This window comes from Diospyros lotus, chromosome 13, assembly GCF_014633365.1.
Source record: "Diospyros lotus cultivar Yz01 chromosome 13, ASM1463336v1, whole genome shotgun sequence".
NCBI lineage: Eukaryota > Viridiplantae > Streptophyta > Magnoliopsida > Ericales > Ebenaceae > Diospyros > Diospyros lotus.
Genome location: NC_068350.1, coordinates 34,988,438 through 35,015,279, shown reverse-complemented (window position 1 = coordinate 35,015,279; position 26,842 = coordinate 34,988,438). Strand labels below are relative to the sequence as shown.

The following is a 26,842-nucleotide window of genomic DNA, read 5'->3' as shown; positions in this document are numbered from 1 at the left end:
TGCATAAACTTCGTATTAACAATGCTGTATTATGCCGCCTGTTAGGGCTGTCAATCCTATCTCAACCTATTAGAGACAACTGTCCCCACTATCCACTTCAAAACATTGAAGGTCTGAATTCTCCAGTTGCACCTGCTCAGTCTAGGATAACTGATTTTAGATTTAGTGCCTTGGTCAATGTTTGAACCCACATAAAGTCCAATAATATATTACACAGTAGCAATACCGGGAAAAAATTCAAAAATTTCCCCATACACACCATTTTGCACATTAAACAGTACAACACACAAAAATAAAAGGGGCCTTGGGATACCTTCAACCTAAAATGCTATAACACCACAAACTCAAGTTGGGTTATTTCATACTGTAAACAGACCTTGAAGCCCAAACCCATTTTCTTGGGGCATGGAGGTGACCCCTATTTTTGTATGTCATAAATGACCACAACAGATGAACGTGAGGCACCCTAAAAATTGAATTATGCACCATATGCTAGGATTGACGGTTAAGGAAATGCAGACGCAGATACTTTTCTAATACAAAAATCAGCATTCAATATTTCAATACATACTAGGCTACTAAAAGGTTATCACTCCTAGAACTTACTCCATTCTATTACTTGTTCAAGAAAATCAAGTCAAATTGGCAAAAGTCTTGTTGATCAAATTAGTTGGAGACAGATTCAGTAATAAAGTGCAAGTGCTATTTGGTAAACTACATCTTATATTCTGATGATTATGGATTTTCACTATAGAAGCTAGGTTCAATTTGCACATGATAAATCCATTTAATTTGAAAGGAATTAATGAATTAAACTTGAAGATTTAATTGAAAAGGCAAATATGTGACTTGTAAAATTTTCAAGTTTGTTCACAAAAGTCAATTTAGCAGTTGCAATTTATTTTGACATATAATTGTCTGTGGTATTTAACTGGTGTACCAATAGTAAAATTTGAAGGTACAGAAGGTAGCATCCTATTTCTTAGGGACTCTGCCAGCTAAATTAATGTAATAAATATGGGCTAAACAGGGAACCAAGGGCCTGGTAGAAAGAGAAAGTTAAGGAAGCAGGGAACAAGTCAAATTTGTACACCCTCCTAATTCTCATCTTCCTTTCGAAGGTTGGTTTTTCAGCTCAACTTGTGGGATCAAAGTTAGCCTAGGGGAATATTCTAATCTTGAACCAAAACTATAGCTTCTCTCATTTTCTAAATTTAATAAAATGTCTTGAGTTCATTTCAATTGTAGTGATAGGCTCTTTATCTCATTGGTTTTGTCAGTTTGTTGGCTACATGGACCAAGAAACATACTTGGCAGTCACTTAAAGCATCAACCCACCCACCCCCAACCCCTGGGGCAATAAAGGGGGAAAAAAAAAAAGTGATGTAGTGAGAGATAAAGAAGCAGTAAAATGTCACGGACCTAGGGTTTACCAAGGGTTTGGATGGGAAATTGAAAGAATCCGAGGGAGAATTAGACAGAAATGAGGGGAGAACAGAGGAGATTGAGAGAGAGATAACAAAGAACTGAGAGAGAAATTAGGTAGAACCGAGAGAAAGAGAGAATTTGAGAGAGGCAATTCAGATTATCATTCAACTATATGACTAATTCTCCAGGATTAAGCCTATTTATAGGCTTTACAATTTAAAGGTACAAGCAAGCAAAGCTATAAGGTATAACACTAACTAATACATGTGATATACTAGGCCTAATATACGCTTGGGGTTGTGACAATCCCCCCCTCCTTGAGAGGTTTCTTGTTCCCAAGAAATTACAACAATCGTGCTGCCGTTTTTTTATTCAATTCCAATTTTCACTATCTGATTTATCCTTCTTCATTTTCTCCTTCCGTTCCTTCTTCGTCTTATATTTGCATTTCCTGCAAATATAAAATGTAAACCTCGACAATCTCCATGTCACAGCTCTCTTCTCCACTTGATAGGTAAGTTCCAGAAATTTCCTTAACCTCTGCTAAGACCAGCACCAGTGGTAATATAATGAATTTTGCTTCCTCAGTCAGTCCATCCAATAATTCCTCATTCTTCTCCTGCAACCTCTCAGTAGGCACATCTTGATTTATTAGCACTTCTTCTGGATTCTTAATGACTGTAACCGAATTCATTTCAACAGATTTCTCCTTCATTGGAGCCTCAACAACTTCTCCGGCCTGAACTCTACCTGCAGCTGCAGTGAAAATTTCCAATTAGGCAAACTGTCGTCCTTTGCAGCATCAGCTGTCAATCTATCTCCAACAATATCGCCTCCAGCATCTGAATCAACCATCACCTGATAAATACTGCTGATTGCAGGTAATTCATCAACTTCCTGCAAATCGGATGTCATAGGTAGGTAGGAGCCCGTGCTTTTTGTATATTGCTTCTAAAGCAAGCTCGTGTAACCTTGTTTTCTCAGCAGCCTGCTTAACGGTGGCAGGCTGCATCATCTTGACAGTTGACCGTAGTTCATCTTTAAGCCCACTGATGAAATTGGAAATGAAGTACCGCTCCGTTAAAGCAGGTTGCAAAGTCAACATCAAGGACCTTAATTCTTCAAACCAGTCCTGATACTCCATCACTGATCCAACCTGTTTTAGTTTATGAAATTATGCAATCACATCAGTCCTTGCTTTCTCTCCAGACTGGTCACATCTATCCTCCATAAACTTAGTCCAATTAACCTCAGTTTCAGTCGGAATTGCCTGAAACTTCTTGGCGATCATATTCATTAAATTGTCCAGTTTTTGGCCGATCAAAACTTTCTCTGTATGCATCAAATTCTGTCTGCATCGTGTGGTTGCCTTCCGCCATTTCCTCAATTTACCTTAAAAATCAGCTCTGCTGCTTTGAATTGTTAAAATTACAGTCGGGACACAGCCTACATCTGAATTACAGCAATCTGGATTCCACCTGTCACAGTCGGAATTGAGAAATCAACAGCCTGAGAATCGCCTCTAGCTCAGCTTCCTGAATCACCTCCTGTGACTCAATCAGTTCCGTTTCAGCCGAGAATTGCTTGCTCCGCTTCGCCTTCAAAGGATCAGTTACTCTGCTTAGTTACAATCAGTTTCTGATGTCTTCAAAATCGGATCAGAACAACTGCTAGTAATCGCCTATTAACAACTGAGACCAATCGTCAGGTCTGGATTCTTCTTTGATCAGCTCTGTTGCAGCAAATAGAAGTTGCCTGGATCATCGGAAATCACTGTTTCACTGAATCTGTTTCGTCTTCAACTTCGACCCTGGATTGCTTGACTCCACCACTTTCCGGACTTCATCAGCTCTGTACAGCCTCTTGATAATTGCCTGAATTACAGCGTCTATGAAACCGTTTCTAGAATTTGCCTTTGCCTTCCTGAATCGCAGCAGCTGAGGAACGCCAGTCTGGATCAACAGCCAGAATTCTCCTTCAAAAATCCAAACCAACTGCTACAAGTTTGCTGGAATCATAGCCGAGGATTAATCAGCTCTAATACCAAATGTCATGAACCTAGGGTTTGGATGGGAAATTGGAAGAATTCGAGGGAGAATTAGACAGAAATGAAGGGAGAACAGAGGAGATCGAGAGAGAGAGAACAGAGAACTGAGGGAGAAATTAGGGAGAACCAAGAGAGAGAAATTTGAGAGAGAGAATTCAGATTATCATTCAACTATATGAATAATTCTCTAGGATTAAGCCTATTTATAGGCTTTACAACTAAAAGGTACAAGTGAGCAAAGCTGTAAGGTATAACACTAACTAATACATGTGATATACTAATGCCTAATATACCCTTGGGGTCGTGACGTAAAACAAGGGCAGAACATGGGCTAAAACAGGGTAAGATCAAAGTTGGAATGATAAAATCAGATCCAGAGTTTAACAAAACCTAAAACAGTGAATCAGAGTACAAAGGCTGCCTACAAAGTGTCTTAAAGGGCTATTTATACTAGGCTTACAACAGTAATAAACCCCAGCCATTGATCACAAACAAACCTTCTAATCTCAGCCATCCATCTATATTAAAAGTCACATGATGGTCATATGTAATAATATAAATACTAACCGAAAACTAAACAAATAAGAAAATAAAAACAGTAATAAATCAAAGAATATACCCCTGCATAAAAAACTAGGCTCAGAAGTAAGATACATTTCATATTCAATCACTGCCCTTAAACATAAGTACACATTGTCATATGAAATGCCTAAGCATTCACCATACGAGGTCATTACACATTCTCACACTTGCATGCCCAAACCTTTTCTATACTACGATGCTGTGAGGTTTTAATTATATACTGAGATATCAAGCAAAAAATGACCATCCATTGAGTTCATATCCAACACCTAGGATACCTACTACTTTCCAAACAATGGCAAAAATAGTTCTAAGAAAGTCAAAATAAAAAGCTCCAAACCAAAAAGAGTCCCAGTGGTAAATGAACAGGTTCAAGAAAAAATCAAAACCAAGAGAACTTGCTATAACATCCACGCAATAAACACAAACAAAAAAAAGTGATTAGGTATATGTTGGCAAAAAAGAAACAAAAAACACAGACAGTGAAGCAAAGTCAAAAGCTTATGAAAACCTATACCAATGACTTGATAAAAAAGTTGGGGAAAGAGATATGTAAACGAACTAAAGTAAGAGACAGAAAAACAAGGGATTTGAGCCAATTGAAATGCATAAAAGATAAAAAAACGAAAAGCAGAACATGAGGGGGGGCAAGGAGAGATGGAAGGAGTATTTCTCGAAAGTATTCGATGGAAGTGTAGAACAGGTGTTTTGTAGGGACATCTTAGAAACTTAGAAGAAAATAGAAATTAAATATTCTATAAGTAAATCTGTCCAAACAAAATAAAAGAAGCATACAAAAAGATGAATAATAGTAAAGCAATTGGACCAAATAACATCCCAATATAAGTATGAAAATGAATGGGAGAAGAGAACACTTTTTTCTGGTTAACAAATTTATTTAATGAAATAAAATGAGTGGAGAATGAGCACTTTAGTGCCTATTTATAAGAATAGAGGAGATGCTTAAGGTTGTGAACCACACTATAAATCTATGGGAAATAGTAATTGAGTAAAGTTTAAGGAAGGAAACTAAGGTCTCCTAGGAGCAATTTAATTTTGTGCCTGGCAATTCAACAATGGTAACTATCTACTTACTAAGATACTTAATGGAAAGGGGAGGGGTCTGGAGATTAAAAAAATAAAAAGAATAAGAAAAAAGTTGCATATGATATTATAAACATGGAAAAAGCTTGTGATGAGGTCCAAGAGAAGTCTTGAGAAGGGTGTTGGAGAAAAAAAGTCAATAGCCTATATACAAGCTTAAAAGGACACGTATTACCAAGAAAAAAAACATGTGCTAGGAATTGTTGAGGATATACTAAGACTTCTCAATTGCAATTGAATTACATTAAGACCCTGTATTCAGTCCTTATCTCTTTACCCTTGTGATGGATTAACTCACAAAAGCACATCCAAGAAGTGTCTTGGAGTCGTTACTTGCAAAAAATATTAGCTTAATGGGTGAGAGGGAATAAGGCATGAATGATACATTTAAATTATGGAAAACACCTTAGAATCCAAAAAATTTAGAATAAGTAGGTTGAAAACTGAGTATGTAGAATGTAAGTTTAGTAAAAATTCAAGTGTGGATATCCATCAAAAAAATACTAGTGTGGATGTTGTTATTGTGAAACTTGAATATCAAGTTACCCCCAAAAAAAGATCAATTTCATTACCTTGAATCAATTCAAAAAGAATAGGAGATATTGGAGGATGTTACTCACAAAATCAACTCAAGATGGTAAGTGAAGTACATTCATATCTAGTACTTTATGTGATCATAAAATCCCTTTAAAGCTAAAAGGAAAGTTTTATCTGATGATTACAAGACCATTGTTGTTGTATGGTTCAAATGTTGGCCAGTTAAACACCAACACATGCAAACTCAGTGTTGTTGAGATAAGAATGTTGCAATGAATGTGTGGTTATACAAGAAAAGACAAAAAAAGAATGTGATAAGGTTGGAGTAAAGCCTATTGAAGATAAGATGTAAGAGTCACAATTAAGATTATTTAAACATGTGAAAAAGAGACTGACAGAAGTAACTGTGAGTCAAGTGGATACAATAAATGAGATCTAGAGAGAGAGTACAAAGAACTTGGTAGGAAACCCTTAGACATGACATAAAATATAACAGCCTTAGAGAGGATATGGTGAAGCATAAATATGCATAAGCATAAATATGCATAAAGGTCTAGAATTCAAGTAGCAAACCACACCTACTCAAATTAAGGCACGTGATTCTTGTTGCTGTGTGTTTGAAGCCTCCATTACATTAGTTGTCCCTGCCAAGTAGCTTCCAAGTTTTCAGAAGGGGTTTTTAATAAATTGCAAGGCAAAGAAGCCTGACAAAACAAGTACTCTACAAATTGAAATCTTCATCATTGCATTACTTGTCCTAGCCAGCTAGCTTCCAAATTCTCAGAAAGGGTATTCAAATAAATGCATCATAGAGAAGCTTGACTAAACAAGCCAACTGTAAATGTATAATAGTAATAAATAGCTTATGTGAACTATCATATCACTAATGTCATTTTTTTCTCAATGCAAGGTCACCATGGCCATTAAAGTTAAATTTAACTCATTCATTAAATTAATTCATTCTCTTACTTAAAATCCAAGCGAACTCTCATATAACTAATGAGATGAAATTTTTTTTTCTAGCAAGGTGACTATCCCCATTAAAATTAAATTCTAAGGGGTCATTTGAAAATGGTGTTAGTTTTTTTGTGTTTATTATCAATGTTGAATTTCATATTTTCATGTTGTGTCCGATTCAATGGGAAAATGGAAATGAAACTTGTTCCATTTTGCAGTTAGCTGTCATAAAAGGAAAACTGAAACTAAAAACTGCATTTGATTTTTGGGTTTCTTTTCAATTTTTAATATAATTATATTATTATGATTAATTATAATAATACAATATAATATATTATAGTTTGTTATTATGATTAATCATAATAACAAAATATAATATATTATAAATTATGTTTATTATTGTAGAGAAAAATAATACTTCTCCTTTGTTAATAAAAACCAATATACACGAACAAGGTCCTCTTATCGTGGATAGGAACGACCCAGAAAGAAACTATACAAAGCTATAAACATTCCATCTACAAGCACTACCAAAAAAACATATATACATTTTTATGAAAGCTATAGCATTAAGAAAATTTCTGTCACAACCCTAGGGTTAGTTAGGGTTGTGATAGGAATTGGGAGAAGAAATCAGAATTATAGGAGGGGAAAAATCAGTAGAAGGAGGAAGAGATATTGAGAGAAAGGGGGAGAACTTGAAGGAGATTGGAGAGAGTCTTAGAGAGAAATGAGAACTAAGAATTCATTCAAATCAAGCATGCCCACTCTCTTACAGCAATGGCTTATTTATAGCCTCCAGCCATCATCCGCTCATGTGCAATACAACTATAAGCCTAACAATTACTATATCCTTATTACAATATTGCCCTTATACTACTATTAGGGACATAACAATTCCCTCCGCCTTGAAACATTTCTTGTCCCCAAGAAATGCCAAACCTCCACAGCTTTCCATATCCTTTTTCCTTCTCTTCCACAGCTTGGATGGAGAAGTTTTGAAAAAATTCTGTATGCATAACAGATTTGCAGTGGTTCTCATGTCCTTTAATTCTTCATCCTTTTTCGCAACAATATCCGCAAACGTCTTAAAATGCAGCAATGTAGAAATGTCGAGTCTAGGAGTTGCTGCAACATTAATTTCGGTCATCTCTCCATCTGTCATTGCAATAGGCAAAAATGCAGCAATGCACAAAGCCGCAGCAGCTTTGTTCTCCATGGTCAAGCTTTTGACTGCTGCATCTATCTTCCTTAGCTTTCCTCCCGTTACAGCCATTTGCCAAGATTACTCACAACTTTGAATTTGTTGCTGAAGAGGGAAATGCCTAATAGGGTCATAACTCATAGGAGATTTCCCTTGGCTGGAAGAAAAATTATCTGAAACACCTGTCTTGTTTACCTCTCTTCCCTCCAACATAAAAAACTGGTTTGCACCTTTTGAATTTTGGTTTACATCTTTGGAAATGACAGCAACATGGTGACACCATTTAAGATCTGCAAAACTTCCTCCTGCTAGTGCTGTCTTCACCCTCTCATCAGCTAAGGAATTCTCAGCATTATCCGAAACCATAGACAATGGCATAGTATCCTTAGGAGCTCCACCATTAGTTCCATTTCTATTGGAATTCTAATTCGGAACACCATCCGATCCTTCCGTCCCTACTCTAATCACAAGAGGTAACGGATTGGCTTTGGCTTCCTCGATCAGTTCCTCAAATGCTGCCCTTGTTTCCTCTCTTAGCCTTTCGGTAGTTGCATCTTGAGGTAGTAGTTCTACTTTTAACTTCTCAATCAATTAACTTCTCAATCAATGCAGCAGAGTTCCCTTCAACATTGTGGGTTGTGGACGTTGATTGAGCATGTGTGTTATTTAGAACTAGACCAATTTTAGATTCTAAAGATTCAGAGATGTTTATCTCCAATTCCAAAAATCTCTTGTTGCCTCCTCCTCCTATTGCTCTCTGATTGGCCGCATCAATCATTTCTTATTGTGGGCTTCCGTGATTGTCATCTAGTCCATCTTCACCAAGAATTTCTTTTCCAAAGGAATCAGAACCTGTTGTCCCAACCACCGGATTGTTACAGCTTCCCTCTATGTAATGTTGTTCACCACCAAAACTACTCTCTACTTTGCAATCATCCTTCTTGTCATTGCTGCCTAAATCTGAATATTTCTTTTTCTGCCCAGAATCTAAAGCAAGCAGTGACTTGGCCTCCCACAAGCTTGACTTCTCCTTAGGCGACTTCATTTTCAGAAACTCATGAGGAGAATAAAGATTACTCATAGGATATGGAAGCTTCTCTATAATAATTGGATCAGAGTATTCCCTGGAAAGTAGACAAGTAGGTAATCTAACCTGATTTTGTCTCGCACACATTATCATGTATTGGTCCATCATCCATCTTCTGAAGTCATCCCAAATTTCACGAGTGCGACTGAACTCCTCATGCAACATATCGGCAATAGTGTCTAGCTTCTTATCCACCATCGATTCTATAGGTCTAATATGTTTTGACCTCTCTGTCATTGTTGCCGACACTTGCTGCCATTAAGATTCCATTTGCTTCATTCCCATGTCATTTTCCATTAGAATTCAGATCAAAGGTGGATAATCGATCGCCTCAAGGATCGATAGCTGAGAAACCACCTCTGCTGGAATCAGGGAAACTGAATTCGCCTGAATTCAGTTCACTCCACCTACAGCTTGCACCACCTGCAATTGATCGACTCAGTTGTTCGATCAATCCTACAACTGCTTCCTGAAACTCCTACTGCGACTTGATCAGCCTCCTCTAAACTGCCATTACTATCTTCTTTGATCTGCAATTGACAGTCGATCAAGACTAACAACAGTTGCAATCTCAACGATTTCCCAATCCAAACAGATCACTGGAAATCACTACACCCGATCGCTATGGATCAACTACCGTTCAAGATCTACTTCACTGTGGATCAACGAGTGTGGTTAGCGTCTAAACTTAATAGCTTTGGACGTCAAATCTGAGATTCAACCAAAGATCGCCTGGTTGCTTCTCGATCTCGAATGCTGGAAAATCACCGAAAGTCGGAATTGCTTGGCCCAATCACCTTCAAATTCCGAACTGAAATTACAGCCAATTAATCGATCGGCATTCTCCTACCAGAATCGCCTGGGTTGCTTGCTTCAATGATCGGTTAAGCCCCGCACCTTCTTCAATCGGCTCTATTACTCAGTTGGCGCCACTGTAACACGTTAATTGACTCTAGCACAACCATCGCTTGCTGAATTTCGCCTTCTCACAGCCTACTACAATCACCTAGGGTTACAGAATCTCCTGAACTTGCTTCGCCTTCCTTAATCGACTGAAAGAATGTTTGGAATCTCCGTCAAACCACTACAATTCCAAGCTGAGAGTTGCTTCTACCTTTCGATTAGGATCAGTCCTTGATTTCAATAGTTGAGATCAATCGAATTTGTTGGAATGCTTGAATTCATCGGCTCACCTGAATTTGCTGCTTAACCAATTTCACCGAGAGTGTTGGACTTCCAATTAGAGTTGCCTGGCCTGCTCGTCTGCTAATTCTAATCAGCTGAAATTGCTCCAGCAGTTGTCGGAAGCACCGTCGGAATGGCTTGGCCAGGTCGTTTTCACACGTCTTCACAATCTGGACCTTAATCCAAATCCTCAGCCTAGAATTCCTCCAACGGAATCACTAAAGTTGATTTAACCGACAAAAACTTGAACACATACTGCTAGAATTCACAACTTGAATGGACGGCTCTCTTCAAATCGAATCAAATCACAGCCAAGGATTGGTGCTCTGATACCAATTGTCACAACCCTAGGGTTAGTTAGGGTTGTGATAGGAATTGGGAGAAGAAATCAGAATTATAGGAGGGGGGAAATCAGTAGAAGGAGGAAGAGATATTGAGAGAAAGGGGGAGAACTTGAGGGAGGTTGGAGAGAGTCTTAGAGAGAAATGAGAACTAAGAATTCATTCAAATCAAGCATGCCCACTCTCTTACAGCAATGGTTATTTATAGCCTCCAACCATCATCCGCCCATGTGCAATACAACTATAAGCCTAACAATTACTATATCCTTATTACAATATTGCCCTTATACTACTATTAGGGACATGACAGTTTCCTAAGTTAAACTTAGGAAACTTCTTAATAACTCCTTAATCTATCAAGGAAGTGGTCTCCTTGATTGATCTGCTGCTACTTGACTAGCCTGCCGTCAACCGGATTGATATGGTAAGCTACTCTCATGCACACGCATACATAGATCCCCATATATCACAAACATACCCCAGCTCATATAATTTCACTATTCACAACAATTATATATATATATAGAGAGAGAGAGAGAGAAGAAATGGAATGAACTCAACACGGGAAAAGGGTTTTGGGCATTTCCTTTCTTGCTTTTTGTTTTTACTTGGGTTTTCATTTTTTTTAACACCACAAACAAAATCAAACATGGTTTTCAATTTTAATTTTGGAAATTTTGGAAATTAACAGAAAATTTTAGAAATTGATAAAAGTTCAATAAACCCAAAATTAATACATTCCCTTACATAAAATCCAAGCTTGTTTCTTAAATTCTCAATGAAACCTTAAGCAAGTAGAAAAACAAAAAGTCTTCACCCAACAAACGAAAAAAAGGAAAAACAAAAATAATAATTCTTCTCTATCTTTACCTGATGATAAAACAATAAAAATGAAGTAATAAAGTAAGCCCTCCCCTCCCTCGCACAAGCACACTAGCATGCACAATACCAAGAAATGGAATTGAGATATTAAAAGAGAAAGCATCATACTGCACTTTATCCTAACCAAGTTTTAGGGATGATGGATGGCAACCATTATGTCAATTGATATCTAAACGTCACATTGACAATACAAATCCACGCAAAAGAGCAATGTCTCAAAATTTTACATTGGATGCCTTCATCTTGACACAACCAATTAGTGTGGGAATGTAAAATAGAAATATGCATGTGCGTGCAAGATCAATCTTCAACCTTCATCTTGTAAATCATGAAACAAATGAATGTTATCAAAATGTATTGTGCCACCTAACAAGTAAGGTTTTGGGCATTTCCTTTTTTGCCTTTTTATCACTTGTGTTTTCAATTTTTCTTTAAAACACCACACACAAAATCAAACATGATTTTCATTTTTCATTTTGAAAATTTTGGAAATCAACAAAAAAATTTATAAATTAATCAAAGTTCAAAGAGAACCTAAATTAATGCATTCCCTTGCATACAATTCAAGCTTGTTTCTAAAATTCTCAATGAAACCTTAAGTAGAATAAACAAAAAGTCTTCACCAAACAAAAAATAAAATAAAATAAAAAACAAAAGTCTTCTCTATCTTTACCTTACGTTAAAACAATAGTAAATGAAGTAAGAAAATAAACCCTTCCTCCCTCGCACAAGCACACATGCATGCAAAATACCAAGAAATGGAATTAAGATACTAAAAGATGCAAAATATCAATATCAATTGCACCTTATCCTAAGCAAGTTAGGGTCAATGGCCACAACATTCATAATGTCAATTGACTTATAAAAGTCACATTGATAATACAAATTCATACAAAAGAACAATGTCTCAAAATTTTAGGTCAAATGCCTTCTCGACACAACCCTTTAGTGAGGGAATGTAAAAGAGAAATATACATGTGTGTGTGAGATCAATCTTTAACATTCATCTTGAATATAAATCATAAAACATGTTAATGTTATCAAATGCATTGTGCCACCTGATAAGTAATGGAATTACCTTGCAAGAATTGAAAATCTAATCCAACACCAATGGTCACAAAATGATAAAACTTGGCACCAAAGTCCATAATGAGGTTTTATGGTAAGAGTTGAGGATGTAAACCAAAACTTCTTGTTGTTACAAATGAAAAAAAAAAAATTGGCGTCAAATGCCATTAAGTTCTTTACTAGCACGAGCAAGTATTGCTGCAACAAAATTGCAACTAACAAAGTTGAAGGAGAAATAGTGCATTGCAGAACAAGAGTGGGATTAGATCAAATCAACTTGCCCTGAAACCATATTAAAACAATAAACACAAATAACATGAAATGAAGAATAGATGGAGAGAAGCGATAAAAATATGTTTGTGTCATCCATCAGGCCTACCTATGCAAGAGGACAAAATAACACTTTCACTTAGCTCACTCAACTAGATACTAAGACACAACCGAAAATAAAGAACTTTAAAGATAGACATAAAATTTTATCTTTTCCTTAAATCTATTGATTACTTCTATCATCTATCTCTTAAATTAATCTCTAATATCTACCAATCCTTGGAGTAAAATTGTAGAACAAGCAAAAGAAAAAAATCTAGAAATAGGGGCAACATAAATTAGTGTATGGGCCGTACTTCTTTCATCACCTACTAATACCTGAAATGGAATTGGGAACCATATAAGTAAAATAAAAGAAAATGTCAATTTATCAAGCTGAAATAAAAATAAGCAAATATGCTTTTGGCTAAATGCACCAGATTCCAACTGTCCTACCATGTAAGGTAGTTAAGACAATCTAAGCAAACAAATGAAAAGAAATGATAAAAGGGAAGACATCGACCAAACTGCTACTCTTACAATTTCAGTGACAGATAGGTCTTCTCAATCTTATCCCCACATTTTTATTGGCTAACTTGCAGTGGAGATACATACCAGTGGGATAAAGCCCTCAAAAGAACAAAAAGTAGGATTTACACTAGGTTCACATACACAAGCAAATTTCTGAGAAGTCTAGCCTACACAACCAAGTCAAACTGGTTGAGAATCACTTGGTTTAGTTGAAACTCTCCCACTCTTGCACCAACACCCCTAATTTGAGCAAGTAACCTAACTCCACACCACAGCTCACAACACCTTGATTTGATAGGATGCATTTGGGATAAAACCTAGACGAGGTTGAACAGTTTCAACCTAATTACTTGTTTATGCATCAGAAATTTCTTGATCAGACACCACATCAATCTCTCTTTGTCATTATAATTCAAGAAGGATGAGAATCTTAACCAAGCATTAACTCTTTGCCACCATCATGCATTTTTAGGGACTTGATAGTCATCATCACGTACCTTGGCACCAGCAATGTGGACCCCCAGGCCCTGCCTCAACCTAGGCTAAATTAGGTGCCCTGTGGATATAACTAGGATGCGGTAAAGAGGCACTGACCTAAAGGGGTTAGCCAAGGATGTCATTTGGCTTTATTGCCAACTTTTATATGCCTAACTACCCCTGAGCATAATCTAGATTTAGATGTGGAACTTGGCACCTTATCCTAACCAAGTTAGGAGATAAATAGTCCCATTTTTCTGGAGATGTTCTGTGTTGTAATGTGTGTAAATACATCTCATTATCACAGAAATAGATCAGAGCTTCTTTCCATCGAGTCATCCCTCTTTGATACTTGAATAAGCTCAGTTTTTCATTTGTCCAGACAGGAATTTAGAAGAAATTGGGGGAGAGGGGATAGAAAGGGAGGGAGAAATCAGAAGAATGGAGAGAGAATTCAGAGAGAGAATAGAGAGGCATAGTGAATTTGAGAGGGAAGAAATCAGATATCATTCCACAATGCAATTCTCTCCCTACTCTAGCCTATATATAGGCTGTCTAAGCTTTTAGTTATTAGAACAACTGAAAGGTACAAATAGGTAAAGAAGAAAAGTACATCACCTAGCTATTACATGTAAAATATACTATGACTAATATGCCCTTGGGGTCATGACATAATGTCATGTACCTAGGGTTTGGATGGGAAATTGGAAGAATCCAAGGGAGAATTAGAATAGAAATGAAGGGGGAAATAGACAAAAATGAGGGAGGATTCAGACAAAACAAAGATAGGGAGAAAATCAAAGGGAATCGGGAGAGAGAACATAAAAGTTGAGAGAGAAACAAAATTCATTTATCATTCAACTATGTCATTCTCTAATTGATCTAACTTATTTATAGGCTACTCTATCCTTTCAGTTACAATACAACTAAAAGGTACAACTGCTACAACAGCAATGTACAACCAAAAGAGAAATATATATAATACATAATTACTATTATATCCTAGGGGATCCTTGGGGTTGTGACAATTCCCCCCTCCTTGAAAGAGTTTTTGTCCCGAAGAACTTATAGTGATTGGCCATGTTCTTCATCCAATCTCTATCTGGTTTACCCTTCTCTTTTTCCTTTCTTTCTTTCTCCTTCTAAGCCTTTCTTCTTTTCTCTTACGCTCCTTTTCTTTTGCTTTTCTTGCAAACCTAAAATGTAGACCTCGAAGATCTCCACGTCAAAGCTGGCTTCTCCCATTGATCTATAAATTTCAATAATTTCCTTGACCTTTGCTAAGACCAAGTCAACTGCCAAGACATCTACAATATCCCACAAATGCAACAATTGAGAAGCATAGACTCGCTTCACTAGTTCCATCTCTAATAAAACCAACACCGGAAACTGATCCTTTTTGATGTATGCTTTAACCAAAGCTATGGACTTTGCTTCCTCTAGCAATCCATCAAGTAATTCCTCATTTTTCTCCTGCAACCTCTCAATAGGCAGTTAGGCACAACTTGATTTATTAACTCTTCCTCTGGTCTCTTGAAAACTGTAACCAAATTCATCTCAACAGATTTCTCCTCCAGTGGAGCCTCAATAACTTCTCCAGTAACTGCCATTCCTTTCTTGTAATCCTGAATTGTTTGATCCAATTCAGGTCTTTCCTCACTTCCTGCAACTACCACGCCTAATCTTAGGACCCCAACAGCATTAGAAGTACCTTCAATCTACTAGCTGCGCATAGTATAACTTTTAGGTTGTAGCTTATGCTTTCTATAAATGGCTTCTAACACCACTTCTTACAACCTAGCCTTCTCAACTGCTTGTTTTATCGTGACAGGATTCATCATTTTCACAATAGACCTCAGCTCATCGCTTAGACCACTGATGAATATCGTTACAAAATAAGACTTTTTCAAGATTGGATGGGAATTAAGCATCAGTGATTTCAATTCCTCAAATCTGACCTGGTAATCCAGAACAAAGCCTGTTTGTTTAAGTTTATTGAACTCTTCATTGCAACTCTCATCTCCAACCTGATTTATAGCTGGCATATCCAGTGCTAATTCATCCGCTTTCTGCAAACTGGCAACATTAGGTAGGCTTCCAGTGCTTGCTCGAATTGGTTCTATAGTAGATCTTGAAAAACATTCCACTGGTATACTAACCTGAAATCTCTTTGAAATTAGAATCAAAATTCCGCCCAGCATTTGATGAATTTTAGTGCATTCCGTCTCGAATCCTGTATCCATCTCCATAGTTCAAATTCTTTGAAGTCACTCTGTTCACCTTCAATGAGAATCACCTTAATCCACAACCTGTAACTCAATTGGCTCTAAACAACCTCTTGATAATTGCCTCTAAATCAGTGTCACGAAATCAATGCTAAAATGCGCTTGATTGTTAGCCAAAAATTGATTTGCTCTACTTCGCCTTCAAAGGATCAGCTACTCTACGCGATTACGATTTGTCTTTGATGTCTTCAAGTCGGATTGGACTTACTATTTACTACTAAGAATCACCTATCAACAGCCACGAATCAAACAATTCTGCTGCTCCGAATTGCCTAGATCAACAGCCAATAATAACGGCCTCCTTAGATTCGAGTGGCTCAATTATAGCTTCCTGAGAATCAATTGGATCTGCTTCGCTAAGACCACTTATGATCAGCAATGGCCGTTGTTCAACAATCGCTTGACTTCCACTTCTGAGATCGACTTCTTGAATCCCACAATGCAGTAGCTGAGGACTGTCAGTCTGGATCAACAACCAGAAATCACCTGGATCTGCTTCAATTAACAGCCGATACTTGTCCACATCACAGCCAAGAACCATTGGTTTTGATACCAAATGTCATGCACCTAGGGTTTGGATGGGAAATTGGAAAAATCTGGGGGAAAATTAAAACAGAAATGGAGGGAGAAACAGCCAGAAATGGGGGAGGATCCAAATAGAACAGAGAGAACCAGAGGGAATCAGGAGAGAGATCAGAGAAGTTGAGAGAGAAACAAAATTCAATTATTATTCAACTATGTCATTCTTTAATTGATCTAACCTATTTATAGGCTACTCTATCCTTTCAGTTACAAATATAACTGAAAGGTATAACTACTACAACAGCAATGTACAACCAAAAGAGAAATATATATAATACATTATTACTATTATATTCTAGGGAATCCTTGGGGTCGTGACAAGAAGACTAGAAAGAATTACAATCTTACAGATTCTTCCAACACGAAGAATTGAAATATCACATGGTCTAGTTGGCATTGTGCTAATAATGGGCAGCGTAAGATTGAATATATAGTACCATCAATTGCATGGAGAAACATATGGATAGAAGTGAATTGACTAGTTAAGAAGCAAAGCGATGATTAGGATTGAACTGAAAAGGGTATGTTGAAGTTTTGCATTGAGTACATTTTAGAAGATCAGGAAGAATCAGAAGAAACCGGTTAGTTAGATTGGAGATATAACCAGCAATTGAGTTAGTTAGGTTATTTCTAATTAAATTGGTTATGTAAGGGTAGTATAGACTTTGTGTTAGTTTATTAACCACCCTTGTATTTACCGCCCAAATCCTTTATAAATAGAGGGCATGGGAAGTCTTGAGACATCATCATTCATCTTATTCTCTAATACAGGATTGTACTCGTGAGCAGTTAGTTCTTTGTAATCTCCATAGAGGATTGTACTCGTGAGCAAGATAGAGAGGGTTTCTTGTGTATTGATTCTTGATTGGATTTCTAGCAGAATTGCTCTCGGACCGAGGCTGGATGTAGGGCTGTTTCCGCAGCCTGAACCAAGATAAACCCTTGTCTCTTTTGTGGTTTGGTTGTTTCTTTCCCTTATTCTCTTACTGATTTATATACTGATTTTCATTTCTGTTGTTGTGTTTGATATCGAGTGAGAGTGTGTGAGATTGGCATTGAATTGAGAGAATCCTAATGCTCCTAATCCTAAGAAGGTACCTTCAGCAGTACTAAATCTGGGGGAAAAAAAAGTAGTTTTCAAAAGGAATTATAGACTAATTCAAAGACCATGATTGAATTGTTGACCGTTAACTGGTTGCCAATACCCCTTATCCCCTGCCCCAAAAAATACAAACACGCACACATGTATATGTATGAAAAAGGAAAAAAAAAACAAATCAATAAATAGGATGAAATCCAAGTGGTAAACAAAACGGATAAAAAAAATAAAGGTAATTTTTTATACATAGAAAGATTAACCAATCACTGCAAGTGTTAAACAATGGTTAAGCCAAGTTTCCTTCACTTCTATCATGATGGCATGGCATGGGACAGTTAGACAAATACATTCCAACCACCAGGGGGGGGAATGCAGCCAAATATCTGCTTTTCAGAATTTTAATCCATTTATGCCAACAAAAGAAATCCTGACTTGCCATTTGATTGGAAGTAAACCCCATTGATCATTATATGTGCCACACATTCAGCTGTTCAAGACAGCAATAAGTTAATCCCCGTATATAAACAACAAAACTCAGATCTGACAGGGAAATTCTCTGCTAATTGAGAGAATTTAGGGCAGAAATTAGGGGGAAATTGGAGAGAAAATCAGAGGAGAAAGAACAGAAATCGGCAAGAAAGAAGCAAGATCAAGAGAGAGAAAAGAGAGAATATATTTGAAAATGTTTCTCTTTATCATTCAGCTGAATTAGTTTATGTACTAATCCAGCATAGGTGGTAGTTAATGAATTGGCGCCGTTGAGGATGCCATTTCAAATGTACAATCTATCGTAGCTTGCTATCAATACAACTACTATAACTATAAAGCCAAAAGTACCAAATAGCCCTCATACAAGGATTACGTTCCTGACATAAATAGGATGAAATCCAGGTGGTAAACAAAACAAATAAAAAAATAAGGTTAATTTTTTATACATAGAAAGATTAACCAATCTCTGCAAGTGTTAAACAATGATTAAGCCAAGTTTCCTTCACTTCTATCATGATGGCATGGCATCGGACAGTTAGACAAATGCATTCCACCCAGGGGGGTTTGATTATATTGGGGGGGCACGGGGAGGATGCAGCCAACTGTATGCTTTTCAGAATTTTAATCCACTTATGCCAACGAAAGAAATCCTGACTTGCCATTTGATTGGAAGTAAACCCCATTGATCATTATATGTGCCACACATTTCAGCTGTTCAAGACAGCAATAAGTTAATCCCCATACATGAACAGCAAAAAGACATGGATCACAAATAAATGCAATATATACAAACAGAATGAGAACCTGACAAAGCAATATTCTGTAAAGATTCCATAATAGGTCATAATAGAATAAGAGATGATGTTGACAATAAGGAGCCGACCCCCATCCCCAAAAAGAAAATTGAATGACCATAGAACCATTCACCACAAAAATATACTTCATGCTTTTCCATTTCTAATATCTACTTACACCAAATTTAAGACAAAAATATAAGAATTTGAGATTCATTTCTGACACTCTTTCCCTTAGATGATCGGGAATACATGGAAAGTCAGATCCTACCATGCATACGTGCTTTGTATTTGTATGTTTTGGCAGATGTGCACACACATGCCAGAAAAGTACAAAAGCTTCATGTGAAATGGAAAGTTTGATTATTTACACATATAAGCAAATATAACATGCAGGTCAACTACTGCAAGATTCAAGAGTAACTCACAAGGACATCAGGGTTTGGAGATCATCAATGTTTATATCCCTCCTATCCTTTAGGCCCCTCCTACCAAAAGCTTCTCTAGCCAGCTTCTTCTTTTTCTCTTGCAATTCCAATATCCTCTCTTCAATGCTATTTCGAGCAATCATCCTCACAATCTTCACATCCTCCTTCTGTCCAATCCGGTAGACCCGATCCATGGCTTGCTCCTCAACAGCTGGGTTCCACCATGGCTCCAACAAGTACACCCTAGAAGCAGCTGTAAGATTTATACCAGCACATGAAGCTTTCAGGCTTGCAAGTAAAACTGTAGGTCCATCTGGTGCTGGGAGCTCAAATTCTTGGATTATGTGAGCTCTCCTTTTTGCATTCATTGTTCCATCTAAGCGCAGCACCTTAAAACCAGCTGCTTTTAGTGGCTCTTCAAGCAAAATCAACATTTTACGGAATTGAGAGAAAACAACTGATTTAGTTGTAGGGTTTTGATCCCTTGATGCTGAAAGGAGTTTTAAGAGAGAGAACACTTTTGAAGATGTAGAAGAACGGGTAACTTTGGAGTTGTCTGTGTCAGAGGAATCCGGTAGGGAAGAGAAGAGATCAGTCTCTGACAGTGGACGACGACATAACGGGCAGCATGGTTTAGTACGTTTGAGGGTTTTTAAGATGCAGGACCGACAAAAGATGTGAGCACAACATGTAATAACAACATCATTTGGAGGACAAATACAAATTGGACAATCTAAGTCCTCTCCATCTTGCAGCAATGAAACCATCTTTCTCAGCAATTCTGGATTGTTGGATACATCTGGTATGATGGAATTGAGAAGTCATCAGAACTCAATATGTGTACATTGCATGAGATGAACAAAAGCAGCAAAGAAAATCTCCAGTCTTCTAGATAGTGCATGGAGAGAAATAAGACAAAAATTTCCCTGTTTTCTATTGACATTGAGACAATGGTCTTTCTTTTCCATTCTTGCCCTCACTCATGCATGCAAAGTCAGAAGACCTTCTATAGAAAGAACAAAACAGATTACACATGCTTTTTCCTATTTCTCACCTTTCCTATTTTGATATTCACAGCACATTATGCCCCACTAGAAGCAAGCCAAACTCTCAATAGAAGTATATGTACCACAAAAAATAAATAAATAAAACAGCTAAAACATCAGCTATGACAGCCACAAAATGACACGTTTTAACTTTTCACTTGCGTGCTCATTTTGTTCAAGCATAATATGGTATCTTCTCCTTACAGTAGAGAACTTTAACAATTCATTAATCAACAGAAGAAAAGGAACAAGACTATATGGAAAAACAAGAATGGTACCTGGTTGAGAACAATTAGATGGTAAAAACACCTCAAACAAGAAAAATTGGGCATCAACTGACTAAGAGAAACTCAGAAGGCCAAAAACATGAAAGAAAGAAACAAACAAAAATGATACAATAATATGGGTAAGCAACAAGAAGTGTAACAATAAACAAACAACTGAATTCTCTGCCATCCATAATACAGAATCAATGAGATATTTGAACAACAGCATAACTAGTAAACAGCAAAAACCGAAAAAAGAAAAGTGAAGAGTATCAAGTTAAATACCTCCAATATTGTTGGATGGAAGAAATGATTTCAGATCTGAAGGACACAAGGCCATATCTGTACAAATTTGGCGTAGCCGTAAAATTATACCTAGCACAGTTGAGTAATTGCTTGTAACACTACCAGCATGGATATAGTTCCGAACAACACCCTTTGCCTCATTTTCCATCAGATCATACAGCTCACGCTCTTCAGCTGAAAGTTCCACGAAACAGGTTTCCATAGTTTTAGGTGGCAACCCAATTAAAGCCTTGTCTTTTGTTCTCCTCAGTGAAATGGTTGCCATTAGAACCTAATTCACATTAAGCACAATGAATGAGAAGCATTATCAGGTGAAAAATACCCAAGCAATCAAAATCTAAAAAAAAAAAATAATAAAGCAAGAGAAAATTAAAAGCACGTGTAGCACAAATTGAACTGACCATACAATTCCAAGAAGTCCATTGAAGACTATGTTATAGAAGCTTTAGATGACTAAGCAATCTTTGTCATCTTTAATCCTGCTCCAAGAGACTATAATTTTGTTTTTCCCAATATAATACCTATCATTTCCTTTTCAGATAGCATTCTGATTAACTCCTAAAGTTATATAAAAGAATTGAAAAGTTTTATTACATATCTGTTTGCTTTTTATTTCTTGATGTAACATGATCTATCCCAGCAGCATAGCTAGAATCACATAATCTGCCATCCCTATCAATTCAATCCATAAACTGATGGACTGCATGACTGCTAATCAACATGCCAAGAGGAATATCCCCACCCCAAACTGAGAAGCCTCCAGTGGTTATGTGGAAATGCAAAACCCTGGTTGCTGGACCAATTAAATTTATTCAACTGTAGTAACTAATGTTAAGAAGTTGAATATTCATAGCATGGAAGATTCATCCACAAAGCAGAGAAACGTCCAACATAATAGCAGGAAGACATTTCCCAAGTTAACAGAAAAAAAATCTCACAACATCTAATGTGCCAATTCTAAATTCAACAAGGCAGGCAACAGCTTCAGGGTTAAGAAACAAATAGAATGTGTTATTACCTGCAAGCGCGAAAGCCCTTTCTCATTTCCGTGAGAAAGTGGCCTCTGAACCAAGCTATTCCAGTAGCTTTTAATTGAGAAAGGTTCAAACCTCAAGAATGCCATGAGAGAGAATAAATCCAATGAGCCATTTTGTATTGGTGTCCCTGTCACAACCCACCTCCGCTCAGCATTCAGGCTAGTAACAGCACGGCTTTGTTGGGAATTTGCATTCTTAATCACATGTGCCTCATCCAGAATGACTCGCCACCACTTTATCTTCTTCATAGGTAATCCATCCCCGGGTTCTTCACAGGCTAGAGTGCTATAGGTTGTTAAAACAATGTCATACTTCTGAAGCTCCTGTACATCTTTTGTCCGTTCCCCATAATACATATACACCTTAAACTTTCCCGGTCTAGTGTGTTCTTCCAACTGTGTCACCCATGTCGAAAACACAGAGGGAGGACACACAATTAGTGTTGGTTTTAAAGTTGAAGCATCAGCACAACTATCTAATCCACCAACAGATTTTCCTTTCGCTATTTTATCAAAATGGGTAGCTTCAGTCTTTTTTGTCTTCCGTGAACTACTATCATTTTTACTTACCCTCCCCCTCTTCAACTTCTTGCTACCCAAAACAACCAATTTATCATCCTTCCCATCTGTTCCCTCACTTTGTTCTGCAATTTCTCTACTGCTATTAACTGAAAAGGGACTTGCACAACCACATTTATCAATGGCAATCAAAGAAAGCAATGTGAGAGTTTTACCCAACCCCATGTCATCCGCAAAAATTCCACCCCGTAGAGGTTCAGGCCGGGTACGGGTCTGATAGTTAGTCAACACATTGACATAAGCACCATCTTTCTCCTCCCAGAATGGAGGCAACTCGCAAGAATTCTCCCTGTGAACCATCCACCCCAAGCCTTCCTTCTGGTGCAAGAAAAGCTCCGATTTGATAACTTCTTTGGGTGGCTCCAGCGCCTCCATTGCGGATTTATTACTGACATTCTCGTCCACCAGTTTAAATATCTCATCCACGCTCCTGCCGTCCTGGCTGGCCTTCCTCTCCTTAACCACAACCGCCTGCGACAAGGTAAAAGACGCGTCGTTGCTCGAAATCAACTGCAAGCCACCTCGCGAAATCGCAGACTTGACCCTGGAAAATGACTCCCTGAAGGCAAATATATGGATTTGAACCGGAATCCTGTAGCGGCTACCCCTCGCCGGAGTGTTGGGAACAATGCCTTCGACGGTGATCAAATTCTGGTCCATCAACGGCGCGAGAACCATCGCTGCATAGCGCTCCACGTGGCCAACCTGAACCGTCCTGGTGTTGAGCACCTTAATCGCGTTCGGGTCGTAGGGATTCAAGGGCTCGCGGACCAGGCACACCATTTCCCGGCCGCTGATCGTGCCGGTGTAGTACTGCAAGCCAACGATGTTCACTATGACGAAACCGAGCAAGTAGGTCTCCGACGACTGCGACGCCGGACCCATATCATCTCCGCCGCCGCCGCCGCCGCCGTCATCACAGTCCATGTCTCCAGGCCACCGCTCGAGACTCATGAAAAACCCTACCGGATCGCTTTCGACGTCCGATCCCATCCGATGCCCCAGAATTTGGATTGAGGGTCAGAAGTTTCACTAGGGTTTTGCTGGCCGACCGTTTCTCCACCGTTCTCCGTACGGTGCTTGAAGAGTGCTCTGTTTTTTGAAAAGGGAAAGGCGGTTTTGGGGATAGAAATTGCGACCGATAGTACAATTGTACAAACATGCGAATGCCCCAGAGTTATTATAATTAGTAACGGACGTATGCCTCTATTTCTCATTGATCATGCTGTTTGTGCATAATTTATTAATTTATATATATTTTAAACTACGTAATACATATAAAGAACATAAATATCTTTCATGCCTCATTTTCGGGTCTCACCGCTTTGGATTAGAGATATTTTAATCATACGTCTCACTGTCTCATAGCGCCTCATTGCCTTCAGTGAGGGATATTTTAAATATTAATATATTATTGTATAGTCCAAAATATATAATGATATATCAATAATATTTTTTTTATAATAATCATGTTGGTGTATGTGTATATCCATGTCATCATAATGCTACAGACTATTTGGTTCTTTCTACAGTTTTAATTTGAAGGAATTGATTCACGAGAACCCAGTTATAGTATGGTTGGTTGGTTCACAAGCAAAATTCTCCTTAACTCGCCTATAAATATATATATATATATGGTAACAATGTGTTACGTTATGTTATTAATAATGTTCTCACTTTACGTTGAATTTAGAATTGGCATAGAATAAATTCCAATAATCCACACTCAATGGTTAAAACAAATATGTAAATGCTGCTTAGTGAGTGGTCCCAATTTCCCCTTTAAATTAAAATAACTATAAATAATAAAATACATGCATATAATTTATTTAAATAAGTATGTAAATAGGTAATTACCGACCAATCGAAATCCTTAATCCTACCACGTTCTCCTAAAATTAAGCCCAATTCATTTTCCTTGCCAATTTAGGCCCAGTACGGTTTTCTTCTATTTACAAAACATTTCGGCCCATTAAAATTTACTAAGCCCATGTATCTTTGAAGCTCAACCCTCTCACATCATGATAACCATACTATATAGGGTAAAAATTCATTTTAAAAAATTCAAATTGTATTTTGTTCTTTCAATTTTAGAATATGATTATATTCAATTAAATTTCATCATTAAATGAAGATGTGATTTACAACATGAGCTTACAATTTGATCAAATTAAGCATACTTTATCTCTCTCCTCTCAATCACTACCTCTTTATCTATTTTTTTTCTATTTATCTTCTTCGACAATAAAAGAGCTCAATTCTCTCTCTCCTTTCTCTCTAGTCACCTTCTTTGACAACCTATCCCGCATAGCTTAGAAGCTCTGCTAATTATTGATTTAAACATGAAAAAGTTCATATTAGAGAGGCCTCAAAGCAAATCCTTACTTGTTTAAAAGGCTTACCAAAAATTCTTTCATGTTACTAGGGACATAAAGTAATATTACTTGTCAACTTAGTATTATTTGCTAGGTTCCATATTGGTTCTACTCATTAATTCTTAAGAGTGTGCCATTGTGTATCGTCAAGTCAACAAATCACACATTATAGGTAAGAACATAAAAATTTATATGCAAACTCGTAAGAACATAAAAATTTATATGCAAACTCTCTTGAATCTTAATTATAGAAAAGGTCCTTGTAGGCTTTAATCACTAGGCTACTCTTAGAAGTAGGGATCGCAATTGCAACCAAAATCGTGGAGAACCGAATTGAACCAAAACCGAATCGATCAATGCGGTTAAAAATCGTTTGACTGGATAATAGTTTGGTTTGGAAAAAAATCAAACACTATTTCAATGGGTATGGTTTATTTATGGTTTTCACTAAATTCAAACCAAAACTCGAACCAAATGTGTGGGTAATCGAACCAAATATACATATATATAATATATATTTATTTATTTAATATATTATATATACTCATAATATAATATTGACTAATGCATTTTTTTATAAGTATTTTAATTAATGCATTACAAATATATAAAATATGTAATATTTATAAAGTAATTAACAAATAAAAATAAAACATAATCTTAAATTATTTTATTTTTATCAATCAAATAATTATATCTAAAAAATTTGAAGCTAATTTGTAACTTTATGTAAGAAGAAGATAACTTTATTAGAGTTTGTTTTTGTTTGTTATGGAGTTATCAAAATTTTTTATGAATGCTATTTGCAAAAGTTTGTCTTTATTTGTTGGTATGGATTGAACTAAACAATGGCGGAGTCAAGAAAAAATTTTAGTCCGAGCCAAAGTATAATTTTAGTCCAAGCCAAATTATAAAAATTATAATTATTCATACTAATATATATAAAAAAATCAAAAAAATAAAAAAGCAAGCTGGGGCCAAGGCCCCAGCTGGCCACAACGTGGCTCCGCCACTAGAACTAAAAAACCATGGTTAAAATCGAAACTGAATAGTTTGATTATAGTTTTTAATTTTTAAAACTAATGGGTAATAGTTTGGTTTTGATTTTAATAGTTTAAGTTTGGTTTAATTATAGTTTTGACAAAAATTGAAACCAAACTAAATTATTGTCAACCCTACTTAGAAGTCACATACGATTACTTTTATTGTCACATGAGAAGAATAAGGGTAGCAATTTACTATATAAAAAAAAATTATACCTAAGAATGCTAATGATTCTTAAAATTAAATTTTTGAATAAATTGATAATGAAAAATCTCCTTTGTTAAGTTTGGATTTGGTATTTGTTCCGTGTCTTCGTTCTCACATCTCATCTTTTCCCTTCACATGAGTTGGGTAATTCCATTTAGTTCTTCATCTATCCTTATTAACTAACAGGTAACCATCAAATAATCGTTACCTAATCAATTTATATAAAATTTTAAAAATAGTTCATCCTTAAAAGTTGGTTTTTAAACTTAACTATATATTTTCCCACCATATTAACTTCTTATGTATAAAATTAGGGCTAAAATTAAAAAAAAAATAAAGCAAAAAACACATGATAAACGAAGTAATTTGAAGATTTGAAAACAAATATATTTTTTAGACAATAAAGTATTGTTGTTATCTAGAGACAACAATATAATTTATATGTTAAGAAATCATCTTCAAGTCGACAGATTCTTGTAAGGAAGAACACTGTCATATGCTTAAGTTAGATTCTTGAAAATGCTTAAAGAAGTAGTAGAACTCTTAAATTAGTATTAATGGTTTATC

At 36.6% G+C, this 26,842-nt stretch overlaps 1 protein-coding gene across 4 annotated transcripts; it reads right to left on the bottom strand.

Moving 5' to 3' along the window:
• Positions 1–1,523: 1,523 nt before the first annotated feature.
• On the bottom strand, positions 1,524–23,808 carry LOC127788822 (putative SWI/SNF-related matrix-associated actin-dependent regulator of chromatin subfamily A member 3-like 1). 4 transcript variants are annotated; one of them, XM_052317452.1, is made up of 4 exons: positions 22,053–23,808; positions 21,014–21,305; positions 19,417–20,215; positions 1,524–3,436 (listed from the first exon to the last, which is right to left on the bottom strand). In XM_052317452.1, exons 1-4 carry the CDS (start codon positions 23,640–23,642, stop codon positions 3,406–3,408), a joined length of 2,712 nt encoding a protein of 903 aa, XP_052173412.1. In that variant the 5' UTR covers positions 23,643–23,808; the 3' UTR covers positions 1,524–3,405. The 4 variants fall into 4 exon arrangements, with proteins under 4 accessions (XP_052173412.1, XP_052173413.1, XP_052173415.1 ...); XM_052317453.1 differs by lacking the exon at positions 1,524–3,436 and adding an exon at positions 5,733–6,342; XM_052317455.1 differs by lacking the exon at positions 1,524–3,436 and adding an exon at positions 18,369–18,905.
• Between the last annotated feature and the right edge of the window lie 3,034 nt (positions 23,809–26,842).